Source organism: Xiphophorus couchianus, chromosome 5 (assembly GCF_001444195.1).
Source record: "Xiphophorus couchianus chromosome 5, X_couchianus-1.0, whole genome shotgun sequence".
Taxonomy (NCBI): domain Eukaryota; kingdom Metazoa; phylum Chordata; class Actinopteri; order Cyprinodontiformes; family Poeciliidae; genus Xiphophorus; species Xiphophorus couchianus.
This window is the reverse complement of record NC_040232.1, coordinates 34,642,279-34,657,528: the sequence shown is the minus strand read 5'-3', so window position 1 is coordinate 34,657,528 and position 15,250 is coordinate 34,642,279. Positions and strand designations below refer to the sequence as shown.

Sequence of the window (15,250 nt, the reverse complement as noted above, 5' to 3'; positions counted from 1 at the left end):
CTAAAAGCATTCAACAAAGGTGCAAAAAAACGATTGTTTAATTGGTGTACAAACTGATGATGAATGAATGAGCACTGCTTTGAATTGCATTGCATTCTGTGTCATATTAAGAAGGTTTCACTCCGAGACACTTTCCCTTCACGCACCTCAAAAATGTTGGTCTGTCCGAGGAGATGCTTGGCACTCTCCCAGCCTGCCGGACGGTTAAACATCAAACACATAGCGTCCATCATCTTCACCACCCCCTCTGGTGGATCCCTGTAGTGACGCACCTCCTCCAGGTCAGCTTGATTCAAGCAATTCAGAATGTCAAGGCCTGCCAGGAATATTGATTGTATCTTGAAAAAGACAAAGCAAAAAAGAACAACCGTAAACTACTAGATGTCCAAAAATGTTCAACACAAAGCATCCATTACAAAACAAAAGACATTAATGTAGTTTTGGACAAATATTATACAGTGTCTTGCAAAGAAAATGTATTTTCTGACATTTTAAACAAAACATTTTCACGTATATAAAAAGCAAATTTTGTTAGACCAAAATGCATAATAACGAGATGGAAAGAAGTGGATATGTATTCAGCCATCTTTAGTCAGATACCCCTAAATAAAATCCAGTGCGAGCCATAGCCATCAGATTGTGGATGGGCAATATGATATGTGGTACTATTGTGATAACGATAAAATTTACGATAAGAACTACTTATTACTTTTTTTAGGTAGCTGTATGGCTGTGATTGCAATCATCGCCCTACAGTACAAACACTGATCTTGAAAAACATTTCCATTTGTAATATGCCTCTTTAGGACACAAGTCACAAAAAGAATTGTGATTTGTAACTGCACTTAATCATATTTTAAATTTTTTTGTTGATACATCTTTTGTTGAACAGTGGAGAAAAATAGCAGAATGAATTCCAACAATAACAGCATTTTTTAAACATAATTGACTTGAATTTATTGCGGCAACAATTGTTTAAACTCTTATCATGCTAAGAAATTGATCACAATAAATGATGAACGATACAATAAACACCCATCCCTGCTTCAGAATCACTTAAGTTGTAAAGAGAATCTAAAATCAGTACAAATTCAGATGTTCAGTGAAGACCTGAAAGGTTTATCAGAGAAAAGTCGTGAACAACAGTGCTATGGAGAAGAAACACAGAAGGGAAGAAACACAGCAGACAGTTCAGAAAGAAAGTTGTGGAGACGATTAAGATAGTTTGAAGTAATAGGTAAAGGTAACTTTATTTATATTGGACATTTCCAGCAACAAGACAGTTCAAAGTGCTTTACATGAATTAGAAAAAATTCAAACCAAACAACCAAACCAAAAGAAAGACAAAAAGGTAAGAGTAACAAAAAAAGCTAAATGTTGGTTCTACATATTTGATTCTTGTTCTGGGTTACTAAGTTTTATAAACTAATAGGAGTTTCTCTAGGGTCTTGCGCCTATATTAAAAGTATGAAGCTAAATGTTGGTCTAAAGTAATAAGTACTCCACAATCCATACTCTAACTGGAGTTGATCAATTAGTGAGGTATAAATTAGATTTACAAAGTTGAGAGTTCTCCATGTTTGAAACTGAATTTTCTGGCCTGCATACATGTGTGAGGGAAAACTAACAAAGCAAAAGGTGGTTCAACAGAGTATTGACTCAGATGGGCTGGATACATACAGTATAGACACCAGACTCTTCAGATCTATATTTATGAAAATGTTGTCATGATATTAAATGAAAAAACATTACCAGATTTTCAAACTGTGAAATCATCTTCTCCATGTGATTCAGTTTGTTCTCTCCAGCAATGCGTCTCTCCACAGCTTCTTCATATTCAACCCTCAACCGTTGTAAAATATCCAGGAGCTCTGACTCAAGCTTTTGAATAGAGAAACAGATTTTTTGTTAAAAAAAAAGGCACTTCTGGCTAATTCTGCATATGTTCTGTTATACTCATGACTAGAGTAAACTCCAAAGGTAAACAAATGTTTTAAAGAAACTTTTAAAGATATTCTAATGACAAACAAAACTACAGTAGAGTTTAATTACATTAAAAATGCATTAAATTGCTTTGCATTACCTTCTGTGCGTTATCAATCTGTTCTTGCAGTCGCGTTAAAAGTTGTTTACACAGTTCTGATGTTTTATTCACAGCATCCAAGCGTGTCAGAGCATTAGTAATTCTGGAAGAAATATATAGAACTTTATGTTTCAGTCCAGAAAAACCATGTGTGACATATTGTATTTATCTCCATTAAGGAAAAAACAGAACCTGAATTGAATGTTAGAATTCTCAAGATACACATAATTACAAATGTTATGGCAACTAAGGAAATAGCATAACAATTAGAGAAAGAAATATCTGATTTACAATATTTTACCCTCGTAACACCCAACATACAGTATGCCTGGTTTGATGCATAACAATTTCCTTTGTTTGATATTGTTTGTTCTTCTCAATCAGCAAAAAAAGGAAAGCAAAGTGTGATATTATTCTTTACAATCCATTATCACAAGAACTGAAACGGTCTAGAATACTCTGATTCTGCTTTACCCTAGTGAAAAGCAAATGTACTGTAATGTAAGTATATTAAATTTTAAAACACTGCAGTCAGAACTATCAGAATTGTCAGTATGTTTGAATGGTTCTATAGTACATCTTTTTATCTGGAAAAGCTATACACCATAGTATGTTTTATATAGCCGAGTGTGTCAATGTCATATTTTTGTCAATTCAGGTTTAACCTTAAAATGATTTTTAAAAAAAGAAGGGGAAAAAAAGCTGCAACAATACAGCAGAACAGTTACCTGTCATGTTTGGTTTGCCATTTGCTGTACAGTTTGTTGTAAACGTGGGCAAAGCAGGCGATGAACTCCAAATAAGTCGTAGGGATCAACGGACGAGATTTATCAAAGATAGAAGAATGCTTAAATGAAGACTGGTGGATTCCTGCCATAGCCACAGACAAGGTATCCTCTGAGACCTCTGTGGGTGCTTTAAAAAAAAAGAACAAACACAACCACATAAAACCAAAGAGTTAATGTTTCAGGGGCAAAAACAGGTACAAAAAAAACCAAAACATGGTAAGGTTTAGATGAGTTCTATTGGCGAGACTCACTATTTAAAGGACACAATTTGAGGCTCTGAATAGCTAGTTCTGCCAAAGACTGACAGGACCATGTCTGGTAGACTTCCACACAGCAGCTGAGCTTCAGGGCCTTGGTCAATTGTGTCTAAAATGTAAAAGTATGCAGGAAGTAAAATATTGTTGCACAGAACATTAAATTTTTTTTACCCAGGACGTTGGTTTTATCTTCCTAATGATTGCATGTACAGTAAATACAATAGATCTGACATCTTTAACCTTGACAATAAAGTTGCTGTTAAAATATTTTAAAATAAGGTATGTATTTTGGATTGTTTATCTATAAAAGTGAACATAAAATATTTTTTTATTACAGCACAATACAAAATTTATTTGACACACTTAATATTTCAGCACTTACACTCCAGAGCTGTGTTTCTTTGTTTGCGGGTAAATCATTGACTTTTGCGAAAGACATCAACAGGAACACGTGGATGTTTTTGTAATCTTTACCAAAAGACCTTTGGTTCACAGAGAAAGACATAACACAGAGTTGAGAGTTCACACACAAAAACCAGCAAGCTTTGAACAATTCCATGCCATGTATTTGTATATACTTATATATATTCACAATGCCATAATGCGGTTTTAAAATTTTTTTAAATTAAAACAAAACAGAAACTCAGTTCAAAACAGGTACATTTATCAGGCACTATGACATTACAACCAACTAAATATCTGTACATCATCCTATATGTTAAATGTTACAAAATACTATGCAGAAAGTGAATATTTTTCCTCTTAAAGTTGCAGTATATAGCCTTTATAAAAAAAAAAACTACTTATTTACGTTCAAATTCTCATTATGTTATAACAGTATAATATGAGACAGATAATTTCTGGGGGAAAAAATCAAGCTCCAGTGCCTTTTCCCAATGCTCCAAGTACTAACTGCAGAAATACACCAGTCAGTAAGAAACAACCAATCAGAGCCAGGAGGAGGGTTTCAGTGCTGTCATTCACTCTTGTTCTCACCCATTCCCTCTTGCTTCCTGCTATGCTACAGCTACTTCACCAAAACATAGTCTGCCTCGAATCCTAAGGCATGGCCACAGATGGCGGATAAACGGTTTTCCTTTAACAGGAAGTTGTTTCTCTACCAATAGCACATTTTTCGATGCGTACACGATGGTGATTGACAGCGGTAAGACACTCCTCCAGAATCTGATTGGTTGTTTTTGACCGGGAGCGGAGCATTTCTTTAGACAGCAATAGCAGTACTGGGAGGAGGTGGAGGACCTTGATTTTTTTTCACAGATTATCTGTCTCATACCTTACTGTCATGACATAGTGACAGTTTAAATAAATATAGAAAAGGACATTTGTGTAAAAGTTACATACTGCAGCTTCAATTGGTGTGCCTGGAGCAGGAAAAAGAAGCATGCATGTTTTCCTCAAGTTTAAAAGGGGCTAATTTGTGATGACTAGACAACTGATACAAAGCATCCCTGAAAAGCTTTGGAAAAGCTGTCCTTCATGCCAAAAAGAGTTACTTTAGCTTAAGTTGCTAAATAAATTTGGGCTGCCGTTGACAAAAAAGTGTCAGGAAACAGTGCATCACAATGTCCTACCAAGATGCCCATTTTGGTCATAAAGATGCATATGTTTGGTGTGTTGCTGGACTTTATTCTTTGAACAAGTACTAGATTTTGCACAATGACTAAGTGATAAACTTTGTCTTCCACTTACTTTTCATTTATCCAACTTTCCATGCGGTATCGACTTAAGTATTTCAGAGAGGTCACTCTGAAAACATGAGTACTCAGTTTTTCTTCTCTGTAATCCACTGGGGAGGCCTTCTGTGCCATAAGCATCAGTATTTCTTCTCTCACAGCCGGACTGACGTTTTCATGGACCAGTATTATGGTATTAATGTCATTCAGTTTGGTTCTGTGCTTTGCTTCTTTTAGGATGTCGTGGAACTGAGTCTCATTGCTAGAATCTAACTCTGTTAACTCATAACCTGTGATGTAGGCAGCTAAACGTACAGCAGTTTTACGTCCCGTTTTTCTGTCTGAGCCGATCAGCACTCCATGGCCTCCAGGTAGAAGCAAAGCCCTGAGTATGTGTAGTAGCTGCATCATTCCCTGTGTGTGCAAAATGTACCTGTTTGTTATGCTATAGATATCATCGACTTCTCTATCAATGAGCGCTTGCAGCTTTTGCTGTAGTACATCAAAGTCATGCTGCTGATACGAGCTGCGTTTAATCTTTGGCTGATGCTTCACAGATTCTGTTGCAGGATAGAACTCAGGAGCACACACAAGCCTGGTCATTTCTTCTACGATGAGCTTCAACAACTCTGGTCCAACTGTGTAACTTTCAAGGCTTGTCTCCTCTGTGGAAAATGCTCTAGATTCTGCCTGGCCATTCTGAAGGTCTGACTGTCCACCTATACTCCTCCTCTGATGAAATTGTGTAGAATCAACATTCTGACCTACTGTAAGTAATTGTTGTATATCTTCAACTTCCAAAATGTCCATCTGGGTTCCTTCCATAAACTCACGTCCATAGTGGATTAATGTTGTCTTGGCAACAAGTGTCAGAAAAGTATTCATCTCCTTCTCTGAGCAGAACCTGTCACCGAAGGTGCGTATGCATTCATGCATCCAGAGATGTATTATGCTAAGAATAGGTACTGAAGTACTTGATGCAAACGGCAGAAAACCTGAATGCTTTTTTCTGTCTTTCTGGGTTTTTGTGTTTAGAATGTCATGCTGCCACAAGTACATCCCTGAAAACACCTTCTGGATGTCATGGTAAGAGAATATAAAGAAGGGCCTCTTTCCAGTGGGATGAAAATGATCACATACAGCATTGTAAAGACTTATAGTTGCAGTGACTATACAGGTTGACATTTTCTCGACACAGCAATCTAGTGGCATTTCTCTAAGCCACCTTTTTAGAAATGCAGAATGGAAAGACAAAATAGCATCTTCAGAAAGGCTAGGCAGCACAAAGATGGAGAAGAGTCTTGAGAGTCGCAAAGATATTCCACTACTCTCACGATCACGATCACCCAGTCTGGAGATATTAGACGTAGTCAAATAGCTGACAGTTTCAGAATTCACAGTCTCAAGAAAGTAGGAGTCAAGTGTCACAATCTCTCCCTTTGACATACATTGACGAAGTGCCTCCAAGGCTGTTGATTCTCTCCCAGAGACATCTTTCAACAAAAATAAAATATATTAATTTCAAAAGCTTTTTATCTATGAAATGTAACAGTCATTATTTTTACTTACCACAGGGAGCATCATGCAAATCCTCCACAAACAAAAGGAGACTTAGAGGTTTTGCTGTTGAATACACATCTTTTCCGTACTTCTGTCTGCAGATATTTTTAAGTATGAGGCGCAGGTCTTTGTAGGTCAGGAGTGGACTTGCTGCAATGTTAATGTGTGGCAGGTCAAAACTTGACAAGCTGTTGCTCAGAGTAGTTCTCCCAGAACCCGGCTCTCCTGCAATCAACACTGGCTGGTTTGTCTCCAACATTGTGTCCACCAGATGCCAGTATGTCCAAAACTATTGTAATAAATTGGAAATAAGAATAGATAGATTCAAAGACTAGAGGATGATAGCCTGAATGCTTTATTCATTTTCACAATTGTTGATTCAATATAACGAACAAACCTTTGGAGTAACGGTATTTGTTGACAACATATCATTTGGATTCATTTTACTGTCTTTACTGAAAAAGTGTTCAAATAAACTTTCTAGCTCTGGCACTTGAATTTTGTACCTGGAATCAAACAGCACCTTGCGGGTTAACAAGTCAAATTTTGGCCAATGCCTGAAAAAAACAAAAACAAACAAAAAACAGAAAGGTTAAAAAAAGTTGTTACAAATAATAGAAGAGATACTCAGCAATGTAAAACTGCTCAACACACAAAGAACTACATTTCAAAGGCTCCATTAAGATTTGTGTACCTAAAGTGCAGATGTCCACCAAATGCCCAAACATAAGCCACCAAGAAAAAGTTTCTGAAGAGCAGCTCTTGCTCATTTTGAGCATTGCTGTTTGGGTCATCGGTTTCATCTAAAGTCACATGAGATAGACAGGTAAGTCACACAAAATGGAAACCAGCATGACTATCACAAGTGTATCAGCTCATCTTTAGTGATTAACACACCTGTTTTGTCTTTTTGGGGGTGCCTTACAAAATGTAGAAGAACAGCTCGTAGGATCCTAACAAAAGATGTGATTTCTTGAAGGCCATAATTTTCACATGATCCACTTTCAAAATTATTGACAGAAGTTAAACCATGTTGTCCAAGTAAACTCAACGTTTTGGAGAAAAGGTCTTGAGCCAGTCGTTTCCACATTTTCTGTACTCCTTCATCCAGTTTATACTCTTTTGAGATAGCATCCATTTCACTGTTCCATATGGACTTCCACACATCAGTGTGTTTGAAATAAACAAGGCCACACCGGGTCACAACAGAAGGGCTTGCATCACATAGGTCGGTCATCTCCAGCAGCAGACTGAATTGTGATGGAGATAAGATTGTTTCACCTGTTGCCATACACAGATGTGGATCCTGGGGACTGCACAGTGTGGTTAAGTAATCTAACCAGCAAGGCTGACCTATAGGCTCTCCATCCAATACCAACCACTTTGCAAGTGATGTCTCTTCGCTGTCTATGTTATCCATAAAGATTTCAAGGCATGTTCGATCGTATCGTTCTGAATCTTTCAGAACTTTTGCAACAGCTCCATCTTTCCATCCTCTTTCTTCACAGAAACATCCAAATAGCTCACTGTGGGACATGGCATTTGGAAACAGGACCACAGTGTCAACATAGCACCATTTCAATGCAATGATCTGTGCTTCTCCATTTGAGGTACCTTTGCTGTTTATACTTGTGCTTGCCAGTCTACTTAATGCCCCAGCCAGAATACTGTAACAAGTAGTTTTTCCACTACCTGATGGGCCAATAAGAATGACTGTTTGAGAGAACTTCAGGGTCTGGTATAGAGTAAGGGTTTGCTTTATTATTTCCTTGTCACAACAGAGGTGAACTTCTTGCAGCTCTTCAACAACTGCATCTTGAAGTTGTTTTTTCTCTCTTTCTTGAATAAATTTTTGAAAATCTGGAAACTGAACTGCTAAAGGGAATGTGTCCTTGAGAATAGTGTAGAACTGGGAGGCTTTTCTGTGCTCCGGTGTCAAAACAGAAAGAATAGCTTTGACAATCGCTGTTTCCTCCATCAAAGCCTGTAGAGTGCACAGCAGAGCCTTGCGTAGCTGTGGAAGCTTTGTAGTTTCTTTTTTTTCCACTGACAAAGGATCACTCTCTTCAGCATCACTTACTTGATCCCGAATGGAAATTTCTCGCTGCCTTACAGCATGGTGTAAGTATATTTCTGAGGCAGAGATGAGCTTTTGCAAGACAACAAGAAAACAGCTTTGATTGTCATTGAATAAATCAGGGAGGCATTCAGAATCTTTAATCAGGGTGATCAGGCACAACAGACGATGGCTTAAAGACAATGCATCTAAGAATCCAATGGAAGCCAGCGTCACTTCAGCAACAATTCTGTAATCAGGGTGTGCTAATGAAACAGGCCTGGCAGCAAATCGCAGGCAATCTGGAATCTTTGATGCATATTGATTAGATGAGGTAAGAACACATCCAAAGCTTGTGTTGAAAAACAGTATTTTCCCTAAAAGCTCAGAATGGTATTCTGGATCTAACGTCTCAATGCAACCTGTGTTTCTGGGTGCAGTTTCACACTTTTTTGTCAGCTTTTGATTCCTTTTTTTCTGTACAGCCACATAGCAGTGGTGTATGTCACTGAGAAGTTGTTGTAGCACTGTCAGGACACCTTGTGATAGTAAGTCCACAGATTCCAACAAAAGCCACGCTCCTGCCTGAATGGCACCCACCAACATTCGTTGAACAACACCAGATGCTGTGCTTGGAGAGCACTCTTTAACCACAACCAGCTGTCCAAGAGCTTTTCCTAGCTGGATTACAGTGTTTGTTCTCCCAGACATTGAAAGTCCACCCATAAATCCAGACCTGTACCTCATCAAAGCAAGAACAAGCCCCAGTGTTGCCTTGTCTGTGGTGGGAGTATGCACCAACAACCAGTCATGTGGTCCATAATACTCAAAGCCGTACTGGAAATGGTGACCCAAAATATCCACATAACATGATGGATTATCACTGCAATCCAGACTCTCATTTTCTGTGTTGATATGATACTTCACCATGCTTAGCCACTCAAAAGATGACTCGGGTACCCCTGGTAGGTCTATGAGTCGAGACAGCTGCTGTCCATGATTCATTGCAAGTTGCACCAAGGCCCGCAAACACATCATTGCATATTTGGAAATCAAAGATTTATTTTCAGAGCCCAGGACTCTATTCCTGATAACATTGCAAAGAATTGTCAGTTTTAAATTGTTCTTTGTCTTGATCTCGTTCAACGCTTCTGGACTTCCTTCCTGGAAAGCCTTGAGAACACATCCGTAGCAGAATGCCTCCTCTACCACAAGCAGACATTGAAGTGGAAAATCCAGAAACAAATCTAACAATGGGTGTGCATCTTTCATCTCGTCTGCATTGCCCGACTCAGAGTCAGCCACTTTACTGACATACATTATCTCTTGACCGACCGGCTCAAGCTGTCTTCTCAGCACTGTGCACTGTTTTATGAGTTTTACCATTGACAATTTCAAGTGTTTTTCAAATTCACATAGCCAAAACACGATGTCACGGCTCGATTCCAGAGGAGGCTGAAAAGCAATGTGTTCCCGGAGGCTGCCAAAAACACCCAGAACTTTGGGATTTTCAGATAAAAGCCCAGAGTCCTCCAAAATGGTTGCATGTGACAATCCTTTAAGATCCACTTCAAGCGAATGTACACCTTTGAAGCATTTGCGCAAAAAGAATTGCTGTTTCAATACCAAAGGGTGAAAAGAGAGTAGCTGCATTATCTCACTCTTGCTCAAAAAGTACAGTCTTGGAAACCGCTCACGAAAGTTCTGAAAAAGTTTCTCCATCCGGTTGGAAATATCTTCCATTGTAAACAAACCATCCATGAGGGTCTTGCAAAAGCTTTCACCATAATATCTGCGATTTTGTTCAGAGCTCAGAAATGTCCACACGTGAGGGTCGGTTGAGATTGATTGCATTATTTTTTTAAAAGCTTCATCAACTGGTTGAAAATGCTTCAGCTGAAAAAAAAATTCCACATGAAAATATTTAGTTACAAAGCTTTTAAAATGAGACATGTTCAACTTGTGTACGCATTAGAACTTACCAGATCTACTCGGTCACAATTTGATGTTTCTATTAATGTCTTTGTCAGGAAGACCCAAATCTGCTGAAATCTTTCAAATAAATCAAGCAGCTTATCTATAAATGACGAGAAAAAAGGCAGTTTATTTTAAAGAGCTGAAGACAAACAGAAAATCTTTTAAAATACTTTCTTAATCACTACTTCACCTAGAAATTTTAGAGACTCAGCCAATTTTCTCAACTGCAGCCTGAACTCAACACTGTGTGGGGACTTCATCATAGTGGAAAGTGTTATCAAATCCTTCTGTATGTCAGTAAAGTATGTTTCTAGGCCTTAGAGAGAAAGTAGGAGAATATTGCTGTAACGTAAACTCCTGAGGTATAGAAGCAGTGAAATCAAAGTCTTCATGTGAAATACCGAAATGGTGAAATTTATTTGGCCATACCAACAATGGAGAATCTGGTACCATTACAGAAGCATTGCTGGGTGGTTTTAACAGTTAACCGGATGGATCCTATGAACATCTCTTCTGCCTCGAAGCTTCTTGAAGTCCGACAATGACGGCAAGTAGGGAGAACCAACTCATGTAGCTGAAAGAGTCTCTGTTTCCATTGTGAACAAAGCATTTGGAGACCCTTCTCCAAGTCTCTCTCTATTTGTGCGTCCCTGCATGTCTGATAATAGTAAAAAAAAAAAAAGAGGATGATTTACATTAAGTAATTATTAAGCCTGATTTCCAAAACATGTTATCTTGTCCTTTGTTGCCATGCAATCACTACTGTACCAGACTGCATATAATCTGAAATATTTACTTGCCTTTTCTAAAAGTGTTTGGTGGGTTTCAGAGACAAAAAAAGACATGAATGTACCGACAGTCAGGTTGTTCTCCTGAACATCAAGGAGGCCCATGTCTGTGTGACAAAATTTTTTTTATGAATATTTCATATTACTCTTGGAATCATATATACCTTGTAAAAGTATTTACATCCCTTAAACAATTCCACATTTTGCCAAATACAAATTCTTGTGTATTTTACAGCGGTTATGTGTTACAGACCAAAACAAAGTAGTACTTAACTGTAAAGTGGGAAAAAATGATGCAGCGTTTTCTAAATTAACAAATAAAAACCTTAGAGATATGGTGTTTATTAAAATGACTCATATAACCTCTCGTAAAAATGAATGCAACCTTAAAATAAAATCATAAAAATGAGTAAATAATAATGTTCGAAAACAAACAGCAAAAAGAAAGCCATTGTTAAAATAAAGAAACAAAAGAGTCCTTCTGATGGATTGACACAAGCCTTGCAGAAGTCAAAATAGCCTCAATGTAGAACAATTCCTTCAGCAGGAAAATGAACCTAAACATACAGTCAAAATACAATGGAGTAGTATAGATCAAAGCATATTTTGTGTTGGAATGGAAAAGTCAAAGATTGTATCTAAATCCAGAGGATGTGAGACAATTCTTCAAACTTGCCCTAGAGAGGTTGTCCATTTAATATGGCTAGCTTGAAAAGTCAGAAGGGCAAATGTTGGTGGTTTTACAAAGTATTGACCAAGGGTGTTTAATATGGACCCATGGTACATTTTTCTCAATTTCAATAAGCAAAGAATGCTGAAAACTACATATTCTTGTTTTTCCACTTCACAATTATGCGCAACTTAGTGTTATTCTGTTATATTAAGTCCCCCCCAAAATCAATTATCGTAGTAGGAAAAAGCAATAGTGAGCAGTGAAAAAATTCACATGAAATTATTATTTTTGCAAAGCACTGTATAAGATGTGGTTCATGTGGTAAAACATACATAAACAAAGTCACTAACCTTGGAGAAGAATTTTCCAGTGTTTCTCCTTAAGCATGGACTTCTTCAGATTTGCCAAGACCTCAGCCTGGTGGCTTAGCTTTTTCAAGATTCTTGAAGTCTCTTCCAGCACTGCATCATCAGCAGGGATGATACTGGTCAAAGATAGTGCTTGGTTTTTCCAAAGGATAATTTTCTCCATAGCTTGTGGCACTGAAACCTAACAATGAAAACAAACCAGGAGATAAATGAAGCATCATAGAATAATAAGGATTTCTAGAGTACAGGTAGGGATGGAGTTAAAAGTTTTATATTTTGTAGTACTGTTGTGATAATAATGAAACTAGCAATAAGAACTATTTATTACTTCTTTTTTAGGTAACTGTAAGGCTGTGACTGCATGGCACAGCAGTCACAGCCCCACAACAACAAATACTGCTCTTAAGAAACATACCCATTTGTAATACACTTCTTTAGGATACCAAGCACGTATAGAAGTTTGATTTGTGTCATTAAACTGCGCACGGTAGCTGCATTTAATCATATTTTCTAATTTATCAGTACCTATTGATACTCTCATAGAAAAAATTACTCAAATTCCTAAAATAATGCTTTACAACAGGCCTAAACTAGGCCGGATGACGATGACACGTTATTTGTTGTAGGTTTATTCAAGTTATTTAAGCTCCAAAGAAATTAACAGATGCCAGAAAAAAATCACAAATTCACTTAAGTCTGAAGGACATTCCAATTTACTTAAGGAGTAGATCAAATAAAAAAATTTATATTGTAGCTATTTCATTTTCTCTGGTAATAAGGTAAAAATGAATGACTTGACAGGTTACATCACTGAGTTTTAGTAGATTCCACTCTTCCATCCACGTAGTGCACTCAGCTTTAAGTTGCCACAGCTCTCCACGGGCGAGGATTTTCTTAACATCTACTGCCAGACTAGCTAGATCCAGTTGCTGCTCTAATGGGACGCACAAAGAGTCAGAGGTTTGGTAACTTGATAACATCTATTTCTCAATTAGTTGAGTAACTATTAAAGATGCCTATTCTTTTTTTTTCTCATACAAAATATTTTTATCTAGACTCACCTTGCATGGTTTGACTGCAATTACTAAGCTCCTCCAGTTTGGTCCTGAGTGTTTGCACACGTGTACCCATGTATTTTAGTTTACACACCATCTCGTTGGCATTCTGGCTCGGGTCAAGGAAAGGCCCAGAGGTGGCCTTAAGGACTATATTTCTAAGGTCATATGACAAATATGAAAACATTGTGCCCAGTGCATTGGTCACAGTGGGAAGGCTTTGGGACACAAGGGCATCAGCCTGTTTCAGATGGGCAATAAAATTATCCCACATCCTCATCACCTAAATATAAGAACACAAACAGATGCAAATGAAAAAGTAATATTTTTGAGATCTGACCAAACGTTGCAAGTTTTCAAGTTTATGCACATAAAAGGAGAGCATGTCTATGAAGTGTCTTATTTATGGCATAATTTTCACATCTCTGTCAGCTAACCTTCTCTTCCAAAGCCAGTTCCTCCTCAGTCATCTTCCTATAGATCATGCAAATTGTGTCACGGAGAGAGAGAATGTATTCCAAACGCCTCTGCATGTCAGCCAACATCTTCTCCAACTCCCTGACCTGCACAGGGGCAACAAATAACCTGTTTATCCAACATATTTTAAAGTATCACAACCCTCTACCACTTCCACTGCCAATTAGAGATGCCGGTTGATAGAAAGATGTTAAAATAAATGTTGCACAAAGATCAAATCCTTGAAATGAAAAACTTTTAAAAATAGAACAAAGATGTATAGAGACATTGCTTTGTATTTCAATATGAAACAGCAGTGAAAGTGTAAAAAAAAAAAAGATGGCCTAAAATGACACTTATTGTTCATAAACCTTTCTTTTAAGTGTAAAACAAACAAAATTGTCTTTAATTTAGAGACTTAAACAGACTTATAGGGCATCCTGGCAACCTATCTTTGGTCATTTTAAGTCACCTAAAACAAGAGAATTTTGATCTGATTTTACGTCCGACAGTGAGAAAAAAAATCTGTATTCGGTGTACACAAGTATCAGGTTTTAACTGCATTTCACGTTGATATAACCATTATTTTCAAATGTTGTCCTCTTTTGTGTAAACGTCTTATTTTGAAAAAGTTTCTTTACCGTAAAGACGAATTGAGAGAAGTCATTCACATCATCTGGTTCTGTTCTGAGTTCAGCAGTCATCCTCTCCAACTCCTCTATGAGGGTTTCTGACTGCCTCTTCATCTGGTCAACAAGCAAGCTTTGCACTTCCTCCTTAATGATGCCAAGCACCTCCACTGATGAAACAACAGGAAAGAGAGGAAGAGGATTCATCATGAGACACAAAGTACATTTCTCAAACAGTACAGACATTAGCAAACCTTTCATGAAGCTTAAAGAGCATCTTGGTGGTTTGTACGTTATGTTCTGTTAACAGTGTGCAATTTTTGCGACAAATCTAGTTTAATGTATTGTTTGACGCAGATACAGCACATAAATTTGAAAAATTAAATCAATTTAAAAGGTGTTCAAATGTATTCACTGCTCTCTTTTTTTCTTTTTTTTTTTTTTTTTGCAGTTTTCAGTGTTTTACATTACTTAACATTTGGAAAAGTTTCCAAAACCCCAGAGTATTAATATCTGACTTTCAGTTTATGAAACCACAAGTTGCAGTTTGAGAAAAGGAAGCTTTTGTTTTCGCCCAGGGGACACATACTTAGAGTTTGCTTTGTACTGGTAGAATGGATGACGATCAGATTGTTGGATGTGCGGCTTGATGGGGTCACTGTCTGGACTCTCTGAGCCCAGCAGTGCAGCTGCTTAATGAGCTCCTCATACACAGACGCAGGCTGATCCTTAATGGTTTCCAGTAAGGCTGAACTCCACTGACTGACAAACAAATGGATGTTCTTCAACCATGAGTAATTCGCATAGAGCTGTTCTATTTCTAGTTCGGAGTCCTGTCCGAAGAGACATGAAAAGATATGAACAGA

General features: G+C 37.6%; 2 protein-coding genes across 3 annotated transcripts in view; both read right to left on the bottom strand.

Annotated features, from left to right (window-relative positions):
• The window catches only part of LOC114144442 (extracellular serine/threonine protein kinase FAM20C-like), a 43,909-nt gene that overhangs the window by 14,291 nt on the left and 14,368 nt on the right, over positions 1-15,250 (bottom strand). The gene's annotated exons all lie outside the window — the stretch shown is intronic.
• The window catches only part of dnhd1 (dynein heavy chain domain 1), a 32,972-nt gene that overhangs the window by 11,928 nt on the left and 5,794 nt on the right, over positions 1-15,250 (bottom strand). The window contains exons 10-30 of the mRNA XM_028017258.1: positions 14,974-15,217; positions 14,397-14,554; positions 13,737-13,862; positions 13,306-13,582; positions 13,051-13,178; positions 12,227-12,425; positions 11,216-11,310; positions 10,845-11,073; positions 10,606-10,731; positions 10,421-10,515; positions 7,280-10,334; positions 7,077-7,185; positions 6,780-6,939; positions 6,392-6,671; positions 4,839-6,315; positions 3,511-3,610; positions 3,123-3,237; positions 2,812-2,998; positions 2,084-2,186; positions 1,753-1,881; positions 147-338 (exon numbers count right to left, since the gene is read on the bottom strand). Coding sequence (XP_027873059.1) covers positions 147-338; positions 1,753-1,881; positions 2,084-2,186; positions 2,812-2,998; positions 3,123-3,237; positions 3,511-3,610; positions 4,839-6,315; positions 6,392-6,671; positions 6,780-6,939; positions 7,077-7,185; positions 7,280-10,334; positions 10,421-10,515; positions 10,606-10,731; positions 10,845-11,073; positions 11,216-11,310; positions 12,227-12,425; positions 13,051-13,178; positions 13,306-13,582; positions 13,737-13,862; positions 14,397-14,554; positions 14,974-15,217 — 7,584 coding nt within the window. The remainder of the gene's footprint in view (positions 1-146; positions 339-1,752; positions 1,882-2,083; positions 2,187-2,811; positions 2,999-3,122; positions 3,238-3,510; positions 3,611-4,838; positions 6,316-6,391; positions 6,672-6,779; positions 6,940-7,076; positions 7,186-7,279; positions 10,335-10,420; positions 10,516-10,605; positions 10,732-10,844; positions 11,074-11,215; positions 11,311-12,226; positions 12,426-13,050; positions 13,179-13,305; positions 13,583-13,736; positions 13,863-14,396; positions 14,555-14,973; positions 15,218-15,250) is intronic.